Source organism: Labrus bergylta, chromosome 4 (genome assembly GCF_963930695.1).
Source record: "Labrus bergylta chromosome 4, fLabBer1.1, whole genome shotgun sequence".
NCBI lineage: Eukaryota > Metazoa > Chordata > Actinopteri > Labriformes > Labridae > Labrus > Labrus bergylta.
Window position 1 is genome coordinate 31,959,526 of NC_089198.1, and position 22,738 is coordinate 31,982,263.

The 22,738-nt window shown below is 40.8% G+C and overlaps 1 protein-coding gene across 1 annotated transcript; it reads right to left on the minus strand.

Annotated features, from left to right (window-relative positions):
- Positions 1–7,001: 7,001 nt before the first annotated feature.
- Positions 7,002–21,330, minus strand: LOC109980518 (myosin-7). Its single transcript, XM_065954380.1, has 39 exons — positions 21,274–21,330; positions 20,892–20,951; positions 20,492–20,699; positions 18,981–19,124; positions 17,754–17,910; positions 17,642–17,669; positions 17,431–17,536; positions 17,044–17,136; positions 16,886–16,949; positions 16,706–16,804; positions 16,495–16,598; positions 16,261–16,399; positions 16,044–16,162; positions 15,736–15,885; positions 15,492–15,662; positions 15,073–15,382; positions 14,909–14,988; positions 14,595–14,800; positions 14,360–14,483; positions 14,131–14,267; positions 13,775–14,030; positions 13,454–13,696; positions 13,201–13,377; positions 12,965–13,110; positions 12,790–12,880; positions 12,318–12,707; positions 11,924–12,050; positions 11,726–11,844; positions 11,449–11,645; positions 10,104–10,287; positions 9,250–9,415; positions 9,042–9,166; positions 8,644–8,952; positions 8,355–8,558; positions 7,972–8,268; positions 7,768–7,872; positions 7,593–7,688; positions 7,372–7,506; positions 7,002–7,126 (listed from the first exon to the last, which is right to left on the minus strand). The coding sequence occupies exons 3-39, from the start codon at positions 20,690–20,692 to the stop codon at positions 7,106–7,108; spliced, it is 5,820 nt and encodes a 1,939-aa protein (XP_065810452.1). The 5' UTR covers positions 20,693–20,699; positions 20,892–20,951; positions 21,274–21,330; the 3' UTR covers positions 7,002–7,105.
- Between the last annotated feature and the right edge of the window lie 1,408 nt (positions 21,331–22,738).

The window sequence follows — 22,738 nt, forward strand, 5'->3', positions numbered from 1 at the left end:
TAATGTCCAAACTTCTACAATTTGATATTTACTTTAACCACTTTGAAGAAGTTTTTTTTTGTGTGAGTTGATTTCTCAACAGTGGGTCAGGCAAACTTGATTTAAAGTCATTGATGTTGTGGAAAATAAAAATGTGGAAACGCTGCTGTGAGCTTTGGACAAGTGAAAATAATATGTTTTCTTTGCTACATGCATTTAATTTAATTTAATATCTTTCTTCTCTCTTATGAAATGTGTGTGTGTGTGTGTGTGTGTGTGTGTGTGTGTGTGTGTGTGTGTGTGTGTGTGTGTGTGTGTGTGTGTGGCGTGCGTGCGTGCGTGCGTGCGTGTGCGTGCGTGCATGACTGGTTGATTTGTATTTCACTGTTGGCATCATCTGCCCGGTGACAAACAGATGGAAATGAGCTAGTTAGTTAAATCTTGAGTTATCTTTTCTCTTCTCAGACTAATGTTTTTGGGTTTTTTTTGTACACGGTTCACTCTGTACACTGATTAAAAAAAACTGATAAACTATTTTTAAAAAAGCAGGATTAAACATTTGTTTGGCTGAAAATAACCACAGCACATTACTTTTCCTTGATGTATTTCTGCACTTAATAATATTATTTAAAATGAGAGCCTCCCGTCAGAGTGATGACAGTATAATAATAAGTTGGCTTGTCGACATGTAGACACTATTAATGCATCTTAGAACAGCAGCAAAACAAATGAAACAATGAAGGATGATTAACATTCTTTGCATGATTTATGACAACAGGCATTATACCATGAATGTAAACTACTGGTAAACATGAGCCGGTGTCAATTATCCAGAGGGCTTAAGTGGAGCCGCGGTGAGGTATTGGTAAAGTACTCTATTCAGTTATCATAGAACAGACTTTGTGGTAACATAAACAACAATCAGATAGAGAGTGGGTGGTCTAAATAAAGAACATTAGTCTGTGAGATTAACCAGGCGACGGGTGCGAGGCTCCGCAGACGGAGCTCAGCCACAGGTGGTACCCACAGGTGGTAATCATGGCACACAATGGAGGGGCTGTGCAGGCACAACATGCTCCAATGTGACGCCAAGGTCACTGTGAAAGCCTTCTCCCATTATCACACAGCAGCTAGTTACAGTTACAGTGCTGTTGACATGGCATTGTGTCTTTGAGGACAAAGATAACCGTGTGAAATTCTTGCAGAGAAGCCGGCTCTGATTGAGGAGAACAGCCTCAGAGGCTTTCAGGATCCTGCCTCAGCCTCCAGCTCAGATCAGCTGTGGATCAGACGATGGCCTCACACTGCGCTTCGTCTCACATGAATACACTTAGATTGACAGGTTTGACCCTCAACCCTTCAAATTTTAGGGTACAACTTGAAATGCCTCTCCTATGTGGAGTAGGGCCGCTCTGACTTAAGTGCTTCAGTTTTTTTTTTAGCTTACATGCGGGGCTGCACGGTGCTGCAGTGGTTAGGGCTGTTGCCTCACAGCGAGACGGTTCCTGGTTCAAATCCCCGTGGGACAGGAGCCTCTCTGTGCAGAGTTTGCATGTGTGGGTTCTCTCCAGGTACTCCGGCTTCCTCCCACAGTCCAAAGATATGCTCTTTATGATAACTGGTGACTCTCAATTGCCCATAGCAATTGAGTACCACTGGTTGTCTGTCTCAATAGGTCAGCCCTGTGATTGATTGGTGAACAGTCCAGGGTATACCCGCCCAATGACAACTGGGATGGGCACCAGGCCCCCACGACCCCAAACGGGAAAAAGCGGTAAAAGATAATGGATGGATGGGTTTAGTTTGGAGATTTTTATGCCTTTATTTAGTGATAGGACATTGGATGAAATCAAGGAGAGAGAGAGTGGGGGATGACATGCAGGAAAGGAGCCACAGGTTGGATTGGAACCCGGGCCGCCCGCTTGGAGGACTATAGCCTCTGTACATTGGGCACGCAAACTAACTACTAGGCTACTGACACCCCAAGCTGCTTTAATTTTGTAGCAGTAGAAATCTGCCCCAGCAACAAAACCAGTTCTCGGTATATAATCAGCACAAATATACTCTTTAAATACACAAATATACCATACTCTCCTTTTGTCACAGTCCTATATAACTAATAACTAACACCACCTGCATTATTACTATAGAGGGACTATAATGTAAAGTCTGTCCCCAGCACCAGTTATCACAGCTCCTTCAAAGGTTAAGAGATAAGAAGGAGGGTCAACAGCTGCTGACAAGTGCTGAGATTATTTCCATTCTGATAACTTCCCCGGCACTGTAACTGACAGCCGGCGTCAGGGTGCCAAATGGAAGTGAGAGATTCCAAAGCGCTGCTAAAGACCAGGTGAAGATAACTATGACCTGCAGGTCAAACCACCGTTCATTAAAGAAAACATCATTAAGATGCTTTGTTTATGTCACAACAAAGAGGTTTTATTTCACAGTATGAAGATGAAGTCCACATATAGGGACTACTACCCCTTTATGTCATTTACAAAGAGACTAGTCTGTCAGGGTGTTTAAACAGTCTGCTCTCTGCTGATGTTATCACTGACTTTATATCTTATAACGAGTTTGTTCTCCTTTACTTTAAGGTTATGATATCATAAATAAAGGTTATTGTGTTTACAGTATCACATTAACATTAAGCACAGCAGAACAACTAAAGGTTTAAAAAATCTTTTTTACATGTTTGCTTCACTTATTAAAATGAATTGTCACACTTAGCTATAGCGCAAAAAATAAATAAATAAAATAAATTGTAATGCATCATAATTAGGGGCAATTCTAGAGGCTGTTGAGGCCCTAGGTTAAAATCAATTGGGATGCCCTCCAACCATGTTCATGCAATACTGCATTGTCTGACTTCCTGTACGGGGTTGTTAAATTCTGTCCAGCTTGACGCGTGCCTGCAGAATACTCCCTCAAAAAAAAAAAGAAAAGCGTGTTTGAAACAGAGCATAGCACAGTGGCGCTGGCATCACGCTCTGGAGACTCGCTAATCGATTACAGTGGCTGCAAACTACGGCTACTAGTGTGGAAATTATTTTTCCTGTTCTTTTTTTCTCTCTCCTAAAGATGGATTATTCCTCTTCATTTTCCTTTGTTGACTTTTTTTGAAAACTTTGGTAAAGACAGTGAGTGCTGTAAGATGGGGGGCCTTTAGGGAGGTTTCCTACTGTCATTGCAAAATTTTGACATTTTGGGGCATTGCTTTGGTTGAAAGTTTGTGGGCCCTCAGAGGCTCCCTACTGGTCTGGGGGCCCTGAGCAGTTGCTTGCCTTGCCTGTTGACAAGCAGCACCTCTGATCATAAGCCTTATAAATAACAGTCCTTATAAGTAATTATAAACATTCATAACAGCTTATAGCAATGTTATAATATGTGAAATAATGCATTATAATTTATAATGCAGTGTCTTTTGAATTCTCATAAGACATTTTAACTCCCACAACTTGAGACTATAGTAGTGGTTCAAAATGTGCAAATTTTGCAGGGGGGCCCCATCTGACAGCACTCAGTCATTGCCTTATAGGTGTTGCATGAAAACCAAAGTTTGTCAGTGAAAGTCTCTAAAGGACAATGACGAGTAAGCAACAAGACACTGGCAGAAATAATAGTGACGAGCGCTGATTGGAGGGGTCCCAGCAGACTCTAGAATCAGCCCTGTTAATACTAATAACATGTTTAGCATCACTATGGCCGCTTTAAGTGAAGTGACAGCACTGTATGAGGTAATTAACAATGACATGATCCTATAACACATTTATCAGAACTTCTAATGATGGACCATTACCATAAAGCATGTTAAGGCTGGCTAACTGCATCGCCTCTGATCCTGACCGCGCTCTGGACACAGAATATGAACTGTTACCAATAAACCTGAGACACAGGGTCCCACGTTTCAAGAAGGTTAGACTGAAACAATCCTTTGTTCACCAGTTGACTCTAAAATTTAATGCTGAGCTGAATCCCCGATCAAAGCGCGTTTAAGGCCTCTGAATGTTTGTTTGGTGTTTGAATGTTGTGTCAAATGTTTTTATCTTTGTATCTTGTCTTCATTTTTTTGTCGCAAATAATGTGATGCAAAACAAATTTCAGACCATGTCTGACAATAAAGTTCTATCAATCAACCAATAAGAGGTTGTGTTGGCTGTACGTAAAGTGTAAGTCATAATTCTGACTTATTTTATAAAGATGTTAAAATGCTTTTAAAAATAAAGACAATCGTATTTTTGTCTTATACTTTACTAAATGCCACCATTAAGGATTTACAAATGTGCTTATGATGGATTAAAAGTGGAATGTTTATATGAAGTGTTATTGAGATTTGTAGAGATGTCAGTTTCTCTATTTCACATTTTGTCTTAAGTCTTCATTGCTACTTTTCATTTAATAAAACCTTGAGGGGTTAAATCATCATCATAAACCCAGATAAGGTGTCAGTGTAGTTGTGTACGAGTAGGTTGAGGCAATGAGTGAAGCTGTTAATGTTTGGTATAAACACTATCTGGACTCCTGAGCTAAGACTCTACACATCATATACCATCATCGTAACAGTGGAGACAGTGTATGGTTACATCCGGGGTCAGATGTCCTGTTAATCATGCTGATAATCCTCGACACATACCGTGCTGTATGTGAGGCACCTCTTTAGCCAGAGGTGTGAATGTGCTTTCATTAGATGATAACATACCTGCTTGTCAACTCTGAGAGTAAAGGGCAGGAAGTGTAATAAGAGAAGAGAACGGAGCTCCCTCTTGATAAATCATTATGTCATCTCTAGCAGTAGCTACAACCTGTCACCAGGTTGTAGACTGTAGACGGGCAGGTAGGGATAGCTGAGTTCTGAGTAATCAGGAGGTTCTTTGTAGCACCATTTACTCCATAAAGGTTCCAAATAATATTATGGGGTTGAGAAAATACATCTCCTTTGATTCGTAAATCACATAATTTTATTTTCAAGAATGTTTAAAGACGCTTCCTGTAGAAATCCATGTTTCAGTATTGATTCTATCTAGTGTTGTAGTACTTGAAATCGGTCTCGAGACCACTCTCGATTTTAAATCAAGTCTCTGGATTTTAAATCAAGACAACTACTGACTAGTTATTTTTCAACGTTATTGCTGTGATTAGAAGGAAATGCCTCTTTCTAAAAGAACAAATAAAGTCAAGTCACTCATAATTAGATTTTTATCCCCCGGTAACAGCCACAAATGTGTAACGGTATAAGTGAGTTACACTCCTGCTGCACACATGATGATGATTTTTCATTGATATTTATGTTCTTGGTCTTGTCTCGGAGCACTCTGGCCTCAGGTATGTCTTGGTCTCGGTAAGTGTGGTCTTGAATACAACACTAGTTCTATCCCTAACCCTTTAGAGGAAAATGCAGACTCAAGCAGGGATTGGCTAACAGCTGCAAGTGATTATGCGTGGTATTCGCTTTGGCTCATTGTTGACCTTGAGTCCCAGGCTCTCTGGCTTTCTTTAACTCTATTTTAAGAACTAGAGATTTGTTTTATCTCTCCCTGTTTTAGAAATGGCCCCACCTCAGCTTTCTCAGTTACTGGGCAGTGTTCCACCAACTTCATTGGTCCCCCCTCCCTCCACAGAGTTCTCCTGCCTATAGGCCTATAGCACCACTCTTCCTGCTTTCTCATCACCACTCTGATGCCTGGCTTCCATCATAAAATCAATCAATAATCAATTGTGCTTCACTGATTCTAATAGAAAACAAAACATGCATGTTGGTGTGCAGATGTACCATCACATTTTAAATATAGGTCACACCAATATGAAGGTTGCAGTCTGTTTTTGGGGGTCTGCATTACGATTTCCATAGCCTTCTGGAAAGTTACATTTAGGGTTTCTGTTAAAGTGTGATGCTCTTTCCAGTGCCATCTGTTTTCACCATGGGGTGATCCTGCTAGCTACCAGTACGTTAGTTTGAGCTCTACACTAATTTTGATGGTTGGGATCTACAGCCCATGACCAATTCATCTACAGTTGTGCTACCCACCTCCGCTGTTGACTTTTTGAATTTAATTGAGGAGTCCACAAGGTTTATTTACTTCCAATAATACCACTGTTTTCTTTTCAAACGGGTTCCCACCGGCCTGGTCCGTGTTGCTATGGACAGCAGCAAGTGGCCGCAATACACACTGAATGGGAGCAAAGTGCAGTGGGTGATGGTGGCGGAGTATTTACGGTCATGTCTCCAAATTTGATACTGGTATATTGGTCGCACTGGTAAATTGGACGCAACTCACTTTTCAGATGAAATAAAAGGTTATTAAAGGTGTGTCTTGTGTACCTGATTTTAAGATATGTACTACATCATTCAAATATATTTTAATATTAATCTTTTGGAATACATTCACTGTTTCTTCTTTGTAGCACAAGTCAACTTTGGAATCAAACAGGGATTGGGAGGCAGACACTCTGTTCTTTCCTTTTTGATAAATCTCATAGTTTGGGCTGGCTCGGGCTTAGACCAGCACCTAATTATGCTATTATTATGCGATAACAATTTGTTATGAATTGGTGCTATACCTATAACAGTTAGTTCAAACAGAGTATCCTGATTGGTCTACGTCAACATTACAGCAGATAAGAGTTGTTCCTGATTGATCTAGCCCTGAATCACAAAACAGACTTTTTGTAACTTGCTGCATTATAAATTAAATGATACAAACTTAAAACTAAGTAGCTAGTTTGTGGTAACCATGTAAACAAACAAAGCAGCATGACTTCAGGAGAATGCTTGGTTAGCTCAGGTAAGAATTGGTGAAGAAAAGTATTACAATCTGTTTTTTTACTGATTTCTTGAACTTGTTTGTCACAGAACTGTTGTGTAAAAGTGATATCAAACTCGAGGTTGCTGAATATCATCACTGCTGGGTCCTCATGCCAACGGACAATCAAAGCAGTTTTGATTTTCAGCACAACATCTGAAATGTTGTCAGTAGGTATAATATTCCATATTCCCACAGATTAATAAAAGAACAACACAATGCTGAATGAGGTTTTATTAAGGACTACAGGATGTGAATAGTGATAGTCTAGGGGATCTACGGCACACAGCACACCAAAGTGTTTCTCCAAAGGTTCCACAGGTTCACTCCTCCTCAAACCCTTTCTGTGGCAGCCAGGATATTTGGAAGGAAAAGAAAAAGAGAAAGAGCCATTTAGTCTTCAGATTAGTATTGCTTTAGTACCTCAAAGCAATGTATTTCTTTACCGACTATTAAACACAAAAGCACTGCTATCGACATTACACAGATCTGAACTAACACTTTTAAAAAGCAGAGCAGCATACGCGTTAAATGCAGCCAACAGAGGGCAGCATGTGTCAGGGTCAGGGCAGCTGTGCATGCTTCAAACCTTTGGGCCAGCATCACGGCTCTTGGCACGAAGCTTGTTGACCTGAGTCTCTGCGATGTCAGCTCTCTCTTCGGCTTCGTCCAGCTCGTGCTGCAGCTTGCGGAACTTGCCGAGATGAACATTGGCTTGTTCCTCCTGTTTAGGTGTAATTAAAAATAAATTACACATTGATTGGGGAAGGAACCACATGAAGACCTTACTTGACACATTTCTTTTCTTACAGCTTCCTCGGAGGATCTCTTGTAGGCTTTCACTTTCAGCTGCAGCTTATCTACCAGATCTTGAAGCCTGGCAATATTCTTGCGGTCCTCCTCAGTCTGTGTAGATAATCCAAAAGTATTAATATATAAGTTTCTATATGAGCACATATGTAGATTTAACATTTCTTCAACAAACCTGGTAGGTAAGTTCCTTGATACGGCGCTCATATTTGCGGACTCCCTTTACAGCTTCACTGCTTTTCTTCTGCTCCATCTCCACCTCACTTTCCAGCTCCTTCACCTGGTCAGGGACACATTTTTTAAAAATGTCCTAATTAGTTATTCAACATCACTTTTGACACTCACAAAACAAAAACATAGCAAAGTGAGTCATACTCACCCTGGCCTCCAGCTTCTGCAGCTGCTTCTTCCCTCCCTTCAAGGCGATCTGCTCAGCTTCATCCAGACGGTGCTGCAGGTCTTTGATGGTCTGCTCCATGTTCTTCTTCATACGCTCCAGGTGGGCGCTGGTATCCTGTTCTTTCTTCAGCTCCTCCGCCATCATGGCAGCATCAGTAATGGCCTTCTTGGCCTTTTCCTCAGCATTCCTGCACTCCTGCACTGCATCCTCCACTTCAGTTTGAAGCTGGGAAGTGTCCGCCTCCAGCTTCTTCTTTTGGTTTAGAAGACTGGTGTTCTGGTTGCATACAAATTTGATTATAGAACTCCTCAATAAATTGTCAATAAGAAAGAGTAGTGCTGGGTGCAGTGACTGTATCTCACCTGTGAGTGCAGTAGCTGCACTCTCTCACTAACATCCAGCAGCTCTTGTTCAGCAAGTTTGCGACCTCTCTCAGTTTGCTCCAGAGCAGCCCTCAGTTCTTCCACTTCGGCCTGCAGCAGGTTGTTGCGCCGCTCAACGATAGCAATGTTCTCTTTAAGATCATCATTGGCTCGTTGAGACTCATCCAGCTGGAGCTGAGCATCCTGGAAAATGTTCATTGTCTCCAGTTAAAGAGATACCTATAGAGTAATGATACCAACAGAATGAAATACAAGTGTCCTTTATTACCTTCAGATGTGCATGAACAGCCTTCAGTTGTTTCTGGGCCTCGGCCGCCTGCCTGTTGGCCTGGCTAAGCTGGATCTCCATCTCATTGAGGTCTCCCTCCATCTTCTTCTTCAAACGGAGGGCCTCATTCCTGCTGCGAGTTTCGGCCTCAAGGGAGCTCTGCAGGGTGTCAATGGTCCTCTGCAGATTCCTCTTTGTCTGCTCCATCTCCTCATCTTTCTCGGCTAGTTTGCGTTCCATTTCCGCCTTAATCTGGGCGAACTCAAGCTGAGCTCTCAGGATCTTGCCCTCTTCATGCTCCAGGGAAGCCTTGGATAAGAATCAAATGTATTCTTTTTGTCAGACTTTTTTTTAATCGTCACTTTGCGGTATATTTTTTGAGAAACTGATGAGTTTACCTCTGCTTCTTCCAGGGCTGACTGAATCTCACCCTTCTCTTGCTCAAGCTGCTTACGGACCTTCTCCAACTCATGAATGGTTTTTCCTCCCTCACCGAGTTGCTCAGTGAGGTCAGAGATCTCCTCTGTGTATGAAAGAAGATTATATGTAATCAACTGCTTGAGTATGGACAATGTGTGTTAAGTGCACATTATGTGTAAGTATTGCCTTGTAGATTCTTATTCTCCCTCTTCATGGTCTCCAGATGATCCAGAGCCTCCTCGTAGGAGTTCTTCAGTTTGAAGAGTTCAGTGCTCAGAGACCTGGCCTCCTTCTGAGAGCTCTCCAGCTCACACTGAGACTCCTCATACTTCTGCTTCCACTCAGAGAGGACCTACACATTGAGATACAATCAAAAGTTAAAATCATTACATTATTAAGCACAGTGTAGAAAAGTGAGAATCTGTAGAGACTTTGTTTAAACTGTTTCAGCTCTCACAAAGCCCAGGATGTAAAAGGATTGCTTTGTGCCTTATTGATTAGCCCCAGGATGCTTAAGGTGCACGGTATTAATAGAGGCTGTCAAACGATTAAAAGCTAAAGCTATCAGTAGTTATTGCTGATTAATCAAATTTTAATTGTATGTTTAAAATTCCATTATTTTGCATTTAAAAAAAAAAGAAAAAAAGAATTTTAGGCTTTTATTTTAAATTGTTGTTGTGTCTTAAGCACAGAGTAATTACTTGAAGTTTGAATTTTACGCTGCTTTTATTTTGAAATAAAGTTAGGACCCTGTGGTCGATTGTAGGGTTACGACATTACCTTTACCACAGAAACAGGAAGTGGTTAAGGATCACAAACTGACATCAAACAGCTCAAAGTAACGGTAACAAAGGTCAATGTGTGATGTCATAATAATAATCACATTTCTTTTTTAAATGCATTAATTTCAGATCTTAATTAATGATGATTAAATTGTTAATAATGACAGCCCTAGTATTAATATTTATGAATTCAGTCAAAACATTGCTAATTTATGGGAGAAGAAAAACAACATTTTTTTTCTAAGAATATTGATATACTTTGTCAAAGTTTCTTTGCTTCTTGTCCAGAGCAGCCGCAGCAGCATTCGACCTCTCCACATCCACCATGAGATCTTCAATCTCATTCTGCAGTCTGTGTTTGGTCTTCTCCAGAGAGGAACATTTAGCATTCATTGCTTCCACAGCCTCCTCGGCGTCCTGCAGACGCTGAGCCAGCTTCTTCCTGAAAGGGAATAACACGTCTCATCCACTGGAGCCAAAGTATACTTTGTTTTAAGTAACAGGATCATTTTAAAGTTTGTGATGAGATGAGATGACTTCCTGGACTTTCCACTATGACTTACTGCAGAGAGATCTACATCCACGTCATTTAGCAGTTGCCAAAAGAAATCCAATTGAACCTGATCTATGAATGTGTTGTGGTATACTGTCATCTATGGAAAATATTTAGTGCAGTGGCTGATCATTGCAGGGCTGTTTGTCAGTCACTTCACTTTGATTGGCAACCATATTTATCTGTACCAATAAAGGTGGCTGCATCACATAAAAAAAAAGGGTAAAAAAGCATCGAGGTAGAGGCAGAAAGGGAATCCTGAAAGAAAGAAAATCCCCAGTGAAGTTATTGTGTTTATCTTTTGTCCCTTTTTCACTGACTCCAAACACTTCTCACTTCCCCCATGCCGATGCACTTTGAAGACACGTTTCAGCCCCTGAAGGAGGGTGGTTACACCCACAGAACATGGATGATGCAGGAGAGTTAGTTCAGTTACATAAAAAAAAAAAATGTAAAACTTTTTTGTACTTAACGCCATTTCCCACATGTGCACCGGTTGCCTCCACAGTTTATTCTCTTTTCATGTTGCATGGCCCCTTTAAATTCACAAAGAAACACAACCCCAAAGGTTTAAATGAGCCATATGTAACCATGACACCTAGCGTTTAAAACGGGTACTGCAGTCCAAATTCAAAACATTAAAAAGAGCTGTCTCCCCCCACTCCCTTCTGTGTAGTCGTTACGCCATAGGTTGCCATGTTGCAGACACTGAAGCTTCAGTGTTTAGCCAGCTCTGCATTGGTCTGTAAACCTTTCTGCGTTCTAACCTCTCTCCATTTTTCAAAAGCATCTCCAATATTGATCCTAGTTTGAGCACGTTTCTGCTCGTGGAGCTTATTAGAAACATGCAGAAGCTTTTTAGGTCAGGTACAATCACTTCTATCTTAACCAGTTCTCTTGCCCGCTTCCATCGCTGCATCACCTGTTGGTTTGCTGTTTTTAATTCTCTTGGAAATGCCCGACAGGTTAACTATCTCTATTTTGTTCATCAAACAAATCCATTCAAAGTCACATGTTTTAGATTGATGTTCTTGTATGTCCTGGACTTACTTTGCCTCCTCCAGTTCCTCGGTTCTCTGGATGGCGTCAGTTTCGTACTTAGTTCTCCACTGAGCCACCTCAGAGTTGGCCTTGGACATGCCGCGCTGGAGTTCAGCCTTGGCCTCCTGCTCTTCTTCATACTGCTCTCTGAGCAGGTCACAGTCATGACGAGCAGACTGCACTGCATGGGCCAAGGCATTCTTGGCCTGGATTCATATTGATGATATGTCTGTTTCGCATGGATATACAACTGACATAAAATATTTTACATTTTGCCATTCCACACCTTGACTTCTTCCTCGAGTTGTCTTTTCAGATCCTCAAGTTGTTGGTTGTAGGAATTCTTCCCCCTGGTCAGCTGAGAGATCAGTGACTCCTTCTCCTCCAGCTGTCTTGAATACTCATCTAGAAATACAAAGGTTACAATGGCTTTGTTATATAGAAAACTCCTTATTATTTTAAGGAAAAAGAGTAAAACACTGACCATTCTCAGCTTGAAGCTTGGCTTTTTGGGTGGTGAAGTCATTAAGGGATCTCTGATATTCATCACACCTGCTCCTGTAGTCATTCATCTGATCCTCCAAAGTTCGGCAGCTCTTCTCCATGATAGTCTTCAAAAGTAATAAACCATAGTTTACCACAATTCATAATCACTATTCTACTACTATTGGGAAATTAAAAACAAGAAGAAGAAGATGTACTTTATTAATCCCGCGCAGGAGGGTTGATGAACATGCTACACATACACGTACAAACAGGATCCTATGGACATGAACTAATGGATGTCAACTTGCTCAAGGGCATCTCTGCAGTGCTCAAGAAGTGAACTGGCACCTTTTAAGCTACCAGGCTAACATCACCTCTTTATGCACACTTACCTTAGACTTGACAATATGTTCCATATTGGAGACCACATCATCCAGCTCCAGCCTGAGCTCACTCTTCTCCTTCTCCAGTTTCTGTTTGACTCTCTGTAGGTTGTCAATCTGCTCTCCAAGGTCAGCGACACTGTCGGCCTGTTTCTTCCTGAGAGTGGCAGCAGTGGCTTCGTGCTGCAGAGTGGCCTCTTCAAGGTCTCTGCGGAGCTTTAGGAACTCTGCCTCCCTCTTCTTGTTCATCTCAATCTGGGCAGATGTTGCTCCACCAGCCTCCTCCAGCCTCTCACTGATCTCCTCCAGCTCTCTGGCCAAGTCTGCTCTTTGCTTCTCCACCTTAGCTCGGGCAGCTCGCTCTGCCTCCAGCTCTTCCTCCAGCTCCTCAATGCGGGCCTGTACAAAAGAAGATTTAGTCCTACTACCTTCTGGGTTTTACCAACTTTGAACCATAACTGTACCATTAATCATCCATTACCTGGAGCTCCTTCAGTTTCTTTTGAAGCTGAAGGGTTATCGCCTGCTCATCCTCGATTCTACCGTTCAGCTGGCTGACCTCAAAGTCTTTCCTGCATCAATGTGTTAAATCAGTGTTAGCTGTGAACACATTATGAGGACCATACTTAGTAAATAATGTCAATATGTCTATGTACTTCTTCAGCCTCTCCTCCAGCTGTTGCTTGTCATTTTCCAGATCCATTACAGTCTCTTGGCTCAACTTTAAGTCTCCCTCCAACTTCCTCTTGGCTCTCTCGAGGTCCATACGCACTTTCTTCTCTTGCTCAAGAGATCCCTCAAGCTTATAATAACAAAAGTTAAAACAAGTTTTGAATTATTTGATTTTTTAATCTTATATGATATGAGTTGCACATTTTTCACTTCCTCTTACATCATCTACTTGCTGCTCCAGCTTAGCCTTGGCCTTGGTCAGAGTGTTGACTTTGTCTTCTTCACTCTGCAGGTCATCCAGCGTTTGCTGATGAGCTTCCTGTAATGCTTTCTTTTCTTTGGTCAGCTTAGCAATGATTTCATCCAGAGCTGCCATCTCCTCGACCAGGTTCTTCACCTGTGACAAGTGAAAAGAAGTGCAGAATGCCTCATGAAGTTGCTGACCTGAGTTGAGGGAAAGTTTGATGTCATACCTTGTTCTCAGTGGCGTGCTTCTCTTTCTCCACTTTGGCCAGAGTTAACTCCAAGTCATCAATGTCCTTCTTTAACTCTGAACACTCATCCTCCAGCTTCCTCTTTTTAGCTGTAAGTTCAGCATTCATCTCCTCCTCATCCTCCAGCCTCTCTGTCAGCTCTTTGGCTTTTGCCTCAAGTTGAATTTTATTTTTGATCAGCCCCTCACATCTTTCTTCTGCATCACAGAGGTTATCTTGCTCCTGGACAAAACATTTTAATCTCATTAGCACATACCTAAATGACATGTGAAATATATGGCATTAGAGTGCCACTCTTACCGCTTGAACTTGGAGCTGCAGGTCATTCTTCTCTTGGAGAAGAGAGACCATTTTCTCCTCTAGTTCCTTCCTGCGGGCTTCAGATTTTGCATAAGCCTCTTTCAGTTTCAGGAATTCTTCCTTCATGTTGGCCATCTCTTTCTCGGCTTCAGCAGATCTCAACAGAGGTTTGATCTTGAAGAACAGCTTCATCCAGGGCCAATTCTTGACCCCCATGAATGAACGCACATTCCATTGGATCACCAATAGCGCATCTCTAAAATGTTTTTAAACAAAACAGGAGGGTTAATTTAAATGTACAAATGACAAACTGTTGGCATCTTAAATGACCACCATCAGCTAGTAACTGAAGATACCTGCGTTCCACTATTTTCTGATACTCAATACGTGACAAAAGGCCACGGGCTCTTGCTTGAATAGCAGTGATGATTTTGGAGAGACGCTCATCTCTCATCTCTTCAAGGAGACCCAGCAGTCCAGCCTTGAAGAACACCTAAAGAGACAAATGGATATTTAGCTTTTTGGGCAATCTTGTCATCACAATTTTAAATAACTTTTCCAAATACCAAAAAAATCAGATGATACCTTTGTGTGTCCAAACTTGTATTGGTTGTGGTCAATGTCCAGAGACCCAAGAAGTTTCTCTGCTCCCTTCTTGCTGTCAATGAACTGACCCTCAGGGATGGCAGCAGGATTCAGGATGCGATATCTGCAAATTAAAAATATATATAAGAATTTTTTTAATTAGGATCCCCATTAACACCAGCATAGAAATCGGCTGCAAATAGGGGTCTATAAATAATGTTGCTAACCATTCTACCTTTGTTTGAAATCTCCATAGAGGATCCTGTTGGGGAAGCCCTTCCTGCAGATCCTGATGCCCTCCAGCACACCGTTACAGCGCAGCTGGTGCATCACCAGAGGGTTCTCCATCGCCCCAGGAGTCTTGGTCTCATTGGGGATGATGCAGCGCACAAAGTGAGGGTGAGTGGACCGCAGGTTGGTCATCAGCTTGTTTAGGTTCTCCTTTTATATGCACAAGCATACATGTATAAACATTTGCTGTTAAAGCATTCATTTTAAAGTGATATTCTAGATTCTGAGATCAAATCAATACAGAATGATGTACGTTACCCTATGAAGAGCAGACACAGTCTGAAATGAGGATCCCTTCTTCTTCTTCTCTTTCTTGCCCTCAGTACCCTCGCCCATAGCTGTTCAAAAAAATAAATGGGTAACCTTAAAGTTAAACAAAAATTAGATGGTCAACTCCAAAAAATATATTTACAGAAGAGTACCTGTTTCAGCTCCAGCGTAATGTGCAAAGAGTACAGATAACAGCTTTAGATTTGACTTCTGATAGAGTCCAACAACAGTCTCATTGAGAGGATCTTTGTTCTTCACCAGCCAGTTGTTGATGTTATAATCAACAGTTCCAGCGTAATGCATCAGGGCAAAATGGGCCTCTGGTCTCCCTTTGACAATTCTGGGCTTCTGGAAGTTTGCAGATTTTCCCAGATGGTTGTCGTAGAGCTTAGCTTTAAAGCTGGTGTCTGAGGCTTTGGGGAACATGCACTCCTCTTCAAGGATGGACATGATACCCATGGGCTATAAAAAAAACCAGTACAGTTTAATGTTCTCATTGCACTGTTTAAAAATGGACAATGGACCGCTATAATGGACTTGAAATCCTGATAGAGAATTGTTCTTAACTCACCTTTTCAATCAGGTCGATACAGGCCTGCAGGTCCATACCAAAATCAATGAAAGTCCATTCAATGCCCTCTTTCTTGTACTCTTCCTGCTCCAGCACAAACATGTGGTGGTTGAAAAACTGTTGCAGTTTTTCATTGGTGAAGTTGATGCACAGCTGCTCGAAGGTGTTGAACTGAAGAAAGACAATTTTAAGACTGTTAATCAGTGAAATGTTACTAGAAAAGTCGGTTTTATCAATTGCTTACATCAAAGATCTCAAATCCAGCGATGTCCAGTACACCAATGAAGTACTGGCGGGGTTGTTTGGTCTCCAGTGACTGGTTGATTCTTATGACCATCCAGAGAAACATCTTCTCATAGACAGCTTTAGATAAAGCCCCAACAGCGTAGGTCACCTGTGGAACAGTTGATGTATTGAATACTAATGTGTTTTGTCATAAAACCTTTAAGCCTCTGCAGAAGTAACCACATTAAAACACAGTGTGCTCCTGTAGTAGGTGACAGAATCTTTGTGTATAACAAAGATCAAGCTGAACTTTTCTCTGTGTCTCACCTGAGCGACATTTTGTCCCTTGGTGACCCACTCGTTTCCTACTTTGACCCTTGGGTGACAGAGACCTTTGATGAGGTCAGCAGAGTTCAGGCCCATCAGGTATGCAACTTTGTCCGCAACTGTTGAGAAAATGTGGAATTTTCAAGCTCCTCATTACTCTTGTTTTGTATTCTTTTAGCAGGATTGGCATTTGGTTGTTTCAAAGACCACCAGTCACCTTCAGTGCCATCAGCCTCGGCCTGCTCCTCTCGTTGCTTGTTCTTGAACTTCATGTTGCCGTGGTGCATGATGGCTCCAGTCAGCTTGTAAATGCCGTTCTTCTCCTCTTGAGTGAAGCCCAGCACGTCAAAGGCATCCTGAAATTGATATCAATTGTCAGAAATGTACTACTGGCATCACAAAGATAGATTCATTCATTTATTGTTGACTGGGATTTGAAGAGTTAGCTAACGTCAGTGGCCATCAGCTCGTCAGCGTCATTGATGGAGGCTACGGTTGTCTCTCCTTGGGAGATGAAGGCGTAGTCATAGGGGTTGTTGGTGATCAGCAGCATCTCTATGGAGGAAATGGACCAATATTAGTCCAAATATCTTGCTCTATTAATATGTACTTATAGTTTCATTATTTATGTCTCTTGACAATAACACATGTCAGATGCTCACCCAGAAGCTCAGGCTTTTTCTGAGACAAAATCTGGTAGAAGATGTGGTAGTCCCTCTCAGCTTTGAGCTGAAAGGTCACACGAGACTTTTCCAGAAGGTCTGGGAGACAACAGGTTTATTATTTTTTCTGACGAGTTGATATAGGATGCCTTCAAATCTGTTTCATAAGCATTTACTTACAAGTTTCAATATCAGCAGAGGCCAGTTTTCCTCGGTTGTCAAAATGAATTCTGATGAATTTACCCTAAGAATAAAGCAAAAGGTTCACTTATGAGAAAGAGTAATGACTCCACCATTATTGATGATCAGGCTGCCTCAATGCAGCTACAGACACTCACAAATCTAGAGGAGTTGTCGTTCCTGATGGTCTTGGCGTTCCCAAAGGCCTCCAGAGCAGGATTAGCCTGGATGATTTGATCCTCCAGGGTTCCCTGTCAAACATGAAGGCCCACAAAGATAAGTCAGACAAAATGACTTCATCTATGACATTTTGTAAGGTTTTAAACACTTCTTGAACTTCAAATTATGTCGGGAGTAGTATGAAAGTGCATATCCAACTTTAGACAAGGCCTTCAACCGGACAAATGAAATACTGTTTCTGTAAAAGGCGGTTAAAGAGAGAGAACAATCTTTGTATTGTTTGAAGATGTATTGTCTGTAGTTTTGAGCAGTTTAAGAGTCCTTTGAACCCCTTTAACAGCTCAATAATCTGACAGATTATTCACCTTGTCTTTAGTGATGGAGTCTTTCTTTACTGCTCCAGCTGCAATACTGGCAAAGTACTGGATGACTCTCTTTGTGTTGACAGTCTTTCCCGCACCAGATTCTCCGCTGTAATTACAAAGTCAATGATCAGAACTTACTTTGGCAAACGGTAGAAAACGTTGGTTTTTCAGAGCATACAGTGTCGTGGTTGATGTGGATGATTTTACGTACGTGATCAGAATCGACTGGTTCTCACGGTCTTAAAAAAAAATGGAAAGAGAGCTTTGGTTTTTTTGAAGATTCAACGTTCATCTTAAATGTTGAATTTCATATTTGTTCATACCTGCCAGCATGTACTGATAGGCATTGTCAGAGATGGAGAAGATATGAGGAGGAGCTTCACTCCTCTTCTTTCCTCTGTAGGCACCAACCACTTCCTGGTTGTACACCGGCAGCCACTTGTAGGGGTTGACAGTCACACAGAAGAGCCCCGAGTAGGTCTGTAAGATTCATAGAATAAATGTTTTAAAGAGGACATATTATACCCCTTTTCCGTCTTTTCAAACAGTCCCCTGTGGTCTAAATGAAACATCTGTGCTGTGCTTTGGTCAAAATATAACATGAATCAAGCACCAGAGGAGGTTTGTGACCCTGTATAAACCAGCTCTCTCAGAACGCTCCGTTTTGGTGTGTGTGTCTCTTTAAATGAAATGAGCCCCCCCTGAGTTTTCCCGGTAGACATCACTCCTCTGTAGCCACAATAAAAATTGTGGATCTGCGCAAAAGTTATGTTCTAGGCTGGAGGTGGAGGTGGATATCAGGGGGGGAGGTTGTTTTTTTTTTTAACCAGAATCCCACTGTGACATCACAAGGCATTTTTCTCTGTGTTGTAAGACTTATGCAGACCACAAACAAAGGACTGGATGGGTTTATTTCACATTTTGTGGGGCAGTAGACACTCAGGTTACCCAAATAAAGGTTCAAAAACACTGTACAAGTACATTTTTCATAATATGTCCCCTTTAATATGAACCATTTGACTTTCAGTTCATACATTTTATGTTTCATCACATCTTGAAGAGAAACTGGAACATACTGTACAGCTTACTGTATCACATGTAGACAGTTTCCAGCAAAATGCTTCAGTCAGTAAATTCACATTTGTATTTGTTTAAAATATTTACTGCAACAGTAGAACATAGTCAGGGTTTGGTGTCTAGGCTCCGACCTCATCACCTGACGCAGTTTTAATTTACATGCAGAAATGTGAGGAGTGATGAGATGATAAACCCTTCAGTCTGAGCCTACAGGTGGATGGTGGTGGGGCTGAGCCAGAGTGCAGTAACTAGTGCAAGAGCTGGCAATGAAAGAGTAGGAAGACATCTTGCAGCTTAAATGGATCGCTAATTGGAAGGAGGTTTTTGTTTGGTGATGGTGGATAACAACGCTCGTCAAGTGTGAGATCAGTGCAGCTCCAGTTGACTGCTTTAACTTATTTTTAGACAAACTATTTGATCCATACTTTAAATTGTGCAAGTCACAGTTTGTAACAAATCTTAGTTTCACTCACGTAGATCATCCAGGCTGCGTAACGCTCTTTGAGGTTAAACAGCACAGCAGGCTCGTGGAGGAAGGTCAACATGGCCATGTCCTCAATCTTGTCAAACTTTGGGGGATTCTGTTGCAGAATCTGCGTGTCCTTTACGGTCACAGTCTGAGGGGAAAAGGAATGCAGTTTTGTATTTTTTAAATGTTTGTCATGGACACATCAATTTCCCTTAGAAATGTTTGAATGAAGTCAGAACATTCAGACACCTACTGTTGCTATGGTTACCTGCATGTGATACTCTATTATTTTCGCCATTACTACAACAATTGAAAGCATGCCAGATTATTGAAAGATGGCAGCATTGCTTTCACGGCGGTGTACTGACAGGAGACACTTTAAATGAAGTAGGAGCCACTCTCTTATTTGCACTTTTATTTACACTCGCTCAAGGAGAGAGGCTCTAACTTTCATACAGATTAACACTCAGATTAACACTTACAGACAGGACTCCCACACAGACTAGATTCACTCTCACACAGACTAGATTCACTCTCACACAGACTAGATTCACTCTCACACAGACTAGATTCACTCCCACACAGATTCACTCCCACACAGACTAGATTTACTGCCACACAGATTCACTCCCATACAGACTAGATTCACTCCCACACAGACTCCCTCCATCACAGACTCATGTGATTACTGCTTCATGGTAACTGAAGTAACACAGTTAATCAAACTGACTTCAGGATATTACTTAAGATTGTTTTTCTCATAGTCCACTGCACAGCTCCTACATTGCACCTTTTGTACATTTTGTGTTTTTTATTTTTATTTTTAATATTTTATATTTTATATTTTATATTTTATATTTTACATTTTCTCTATTTTATATATTGTAATATCTTCTTATACTGTATTATTTAAGTTGTTGCTAGTTCTGCTTTATTTCCTTGTTAATTGTTTAGCACCAATACACCAAGTCAAATTCCTTGTATGTGTAAATGTACTTGGCAATAAACCCCGATTCTGATTCTGATTCTGATTCTGATTCTGATTCTGATTCTGATTCTGATTATTTTGCTGGGACAAATTGGTTGCAAATGTACAAAATAAAGAGAAACTGAAGCTGAAACTGACACTCACTTATATCTTCACATGAAAAGTAAGCCAGGGTTTGATTTCTGAATTGTTAATAATATCAACTAGGCCTTTTAGTGTCAAATATAGCTTTAAAACCAAATCGGTCTACAGCCTGCTTTTTAGTTCTGGTTATTCTAAAATGATCACAACCGTTGCTCCATGACAAAAACATTTTTTTTATGAGGATAAACCCCCTTAAGATATAACATCTCGTTTTCAAAGGATCCTAACAGAAAACACATTTTCTTTTAACCTAAAAATTCAACAATTTAGCAACTTAACCTTATTTTCACTCCTTTTGAACATGTTAAGCTTAGAGTTGTTAGTGAGGACATCACATGAGATGTTAATGATGATAAACATAGTGACTGAATGTCACCACTGACCTTCCCATTCTGTGTCTCCACAGTGACCTTGTCTCCATCTCGACTGGTGATGGATGCCTTCACAAACTCTTCCACTGGATCCGGGATGAAGCACTCCTTCTTTATGTCGAATATGCGCGTGGATGCCTCCATGCGCTCCTTGTCCGACTTCCTCAGGTACGAGGCTGCCTTCCCATACACTGACATCTCTGCGTCCCCCATGGCTGCACTGATTTACACAAATTGTATTCATGATTGATAAACACTTCACTCCCACTCTGCAGTCCAGCTTGATACAGTGTCTGCTCTTTAAAACTTGTTAAACATGGGTCTAGTAAACGTTTCAAAAATCAATCATCATAAACCGCTTTAATTTTGTTACATTAGATTTCTTAGAAAGCATGATGACAGGAGAGTGTACCTGTGGGTTCAGGTCTGAGGACAGGTGAGATCAGGCTTCAGAGTATAGTCATTGATGAACCTGAAGGGGGCAGAGAAAACTCATTAAACTTTAAAAAAGGAAAACTCTAAACTCTTTTGTATAGTAAAGATACATTTTCATTTAATTTGTTTCATTTTCATTTTCATATTTGATTTATTTGCTAATTTCAGTGTATGGTTTCAACACAATAATACACAACAAAAAAATATTTTCTCATAATACTGAAACACTGTTCATGAGCAAACAGGAGCAGGAAGAAGAAAACTTAAAGTTAAGTTAAAATTTTACATTCAGATACCTTTAAAAGAGAAATAAAAACAACAGGAATAACAGTGTAGTACAAAAATCAGTGCAGACTTACGGAGGCCAGGTGAAGAGAAAACAGCTGCTGGACCTGCAGGGAGGGCAGGGATCAAATATATAACCCCTGATAACCCAGCCTTACAAGGCCAAGGGCATCATCATGACCTGCACACACACACACACACACACACACACACACACACACACACACACACACACACACACACACACACACACACACACAGACTGTGCTTATCGCCATCACTTGTGACAGGGCTCACTATAGCTCTCATGATGTTTGGCTGCCCTCTCTGCTCACAACCCAATAATGTGATTATTCGGGAGCAGTGCCAGCATAACTTTTCTATGAATCACCACCGCTCAGCCTCTCTATCTCGAATTCTTCCACACTTTTTTTTTTCCTGTCATCTCTTGTACTGAATTCTTTCCCTGAGTGAGGACCACTTGTTGACAGAAACCAGGATCTATTTATTGCCTGTCAGAGTGTAACACCAAAGGTATGAATATTTTGACTGTCAAAATAAAAGTGTGTGTAAATATCATTAAATAAAGTTAACGTCAGTTTTGATGTAAAACTGTTGATTTGCTGCAGCATACGGACAGCCACAGTGTTTATTTGGATTATTTGAAGCTGTTTTGATTATATTAATAATAATAATAATAACAATAATAATAATAATAGCTTTATTTATATAGCACCTTTAAAAACAAATGTTTCCAAAGTGCTGTGACAGACAAAGCAAATACAGCAACACAACAACAGAACAGAGATCAACAGAGGGGCCAAACAGAGAGGGCAAAATTATAAAAATGCAAATAACAGGAATAATATGGAGTCAACAGGCAGGTATGGAGAGGCAGTTCAGTACAGTGAAGGAAAATTAGTTTAAAATCAACCAGGAGAGAACAAGATTAAAACTGAGGGAGAGTGGGACGACATCACATCACAGGCTGTAAACACAGAATGAAGATATAAAGAAGGGATAAAGAGGACATTGGTTAAATGAAAAAAGCAACAGAGAGCTGAAGAGTTAAATGATAAAAGGAGTAGGAATTTAAAAAGACTAAGAGAAGTAAAATGAATACAGGAAGGAATATATTTAAAGGCTAAAACATTTAAAGAAGAGAAAGATAAAAAGGTTAAAAGCAATAAAATTAATAAAAGGAAGGGATAGATCTTTAAAGGAGAAATCACAGAAAAGCAAGTTTATAAAAAAGTGAGTTTTAAGAAGTGATTTAAAAGATGCCCAGTATTAAGATGAAGAGTTATCCAAAACTTTGCCAGCATGTACTGATAGGCGTCAGAGATGGAGAAGTTAATATCTATAATGATAATAGATATTAACTTCTCCATCTTCTCCTTAGAGCTGTTCAACTTCAACCTCTGCAATTAACATAATCAGAAGTTGTTGTTGTTGTTGTTGTTGTTGTTGTTGTTGTTGTTGCTCTGTTTGTCTCCATCCCACTTTTCAACCCTGACACAGTTTCGACAGATGTCTGTT

Excerpts from the sequence above, each read along its gene's own strand:
- LOC109980518 (XM_065954380.1), bottom strand. The coding sequence starts at position 20,692 with ATGGGGGACGCAGAGATGTCAGTGTATGGGAAGGCAGCCTCGTACCTG. Across the intron at positions 17,670-17,753 it reads CTATCAGTACATGCTGGCAG|ACCGTGAGAACCAGTCGATT; the intron begins GTATGAACAAAT and ends TTTTTTTTTAAG. Across the intron at positions 8,559-8,643 it reads CTGTTCATGCACATCTGAAG|GATGCTCAGCTCCAGCTGGA; the intron begins GTAATAAAGGAC and ends AACATTTTCCAG.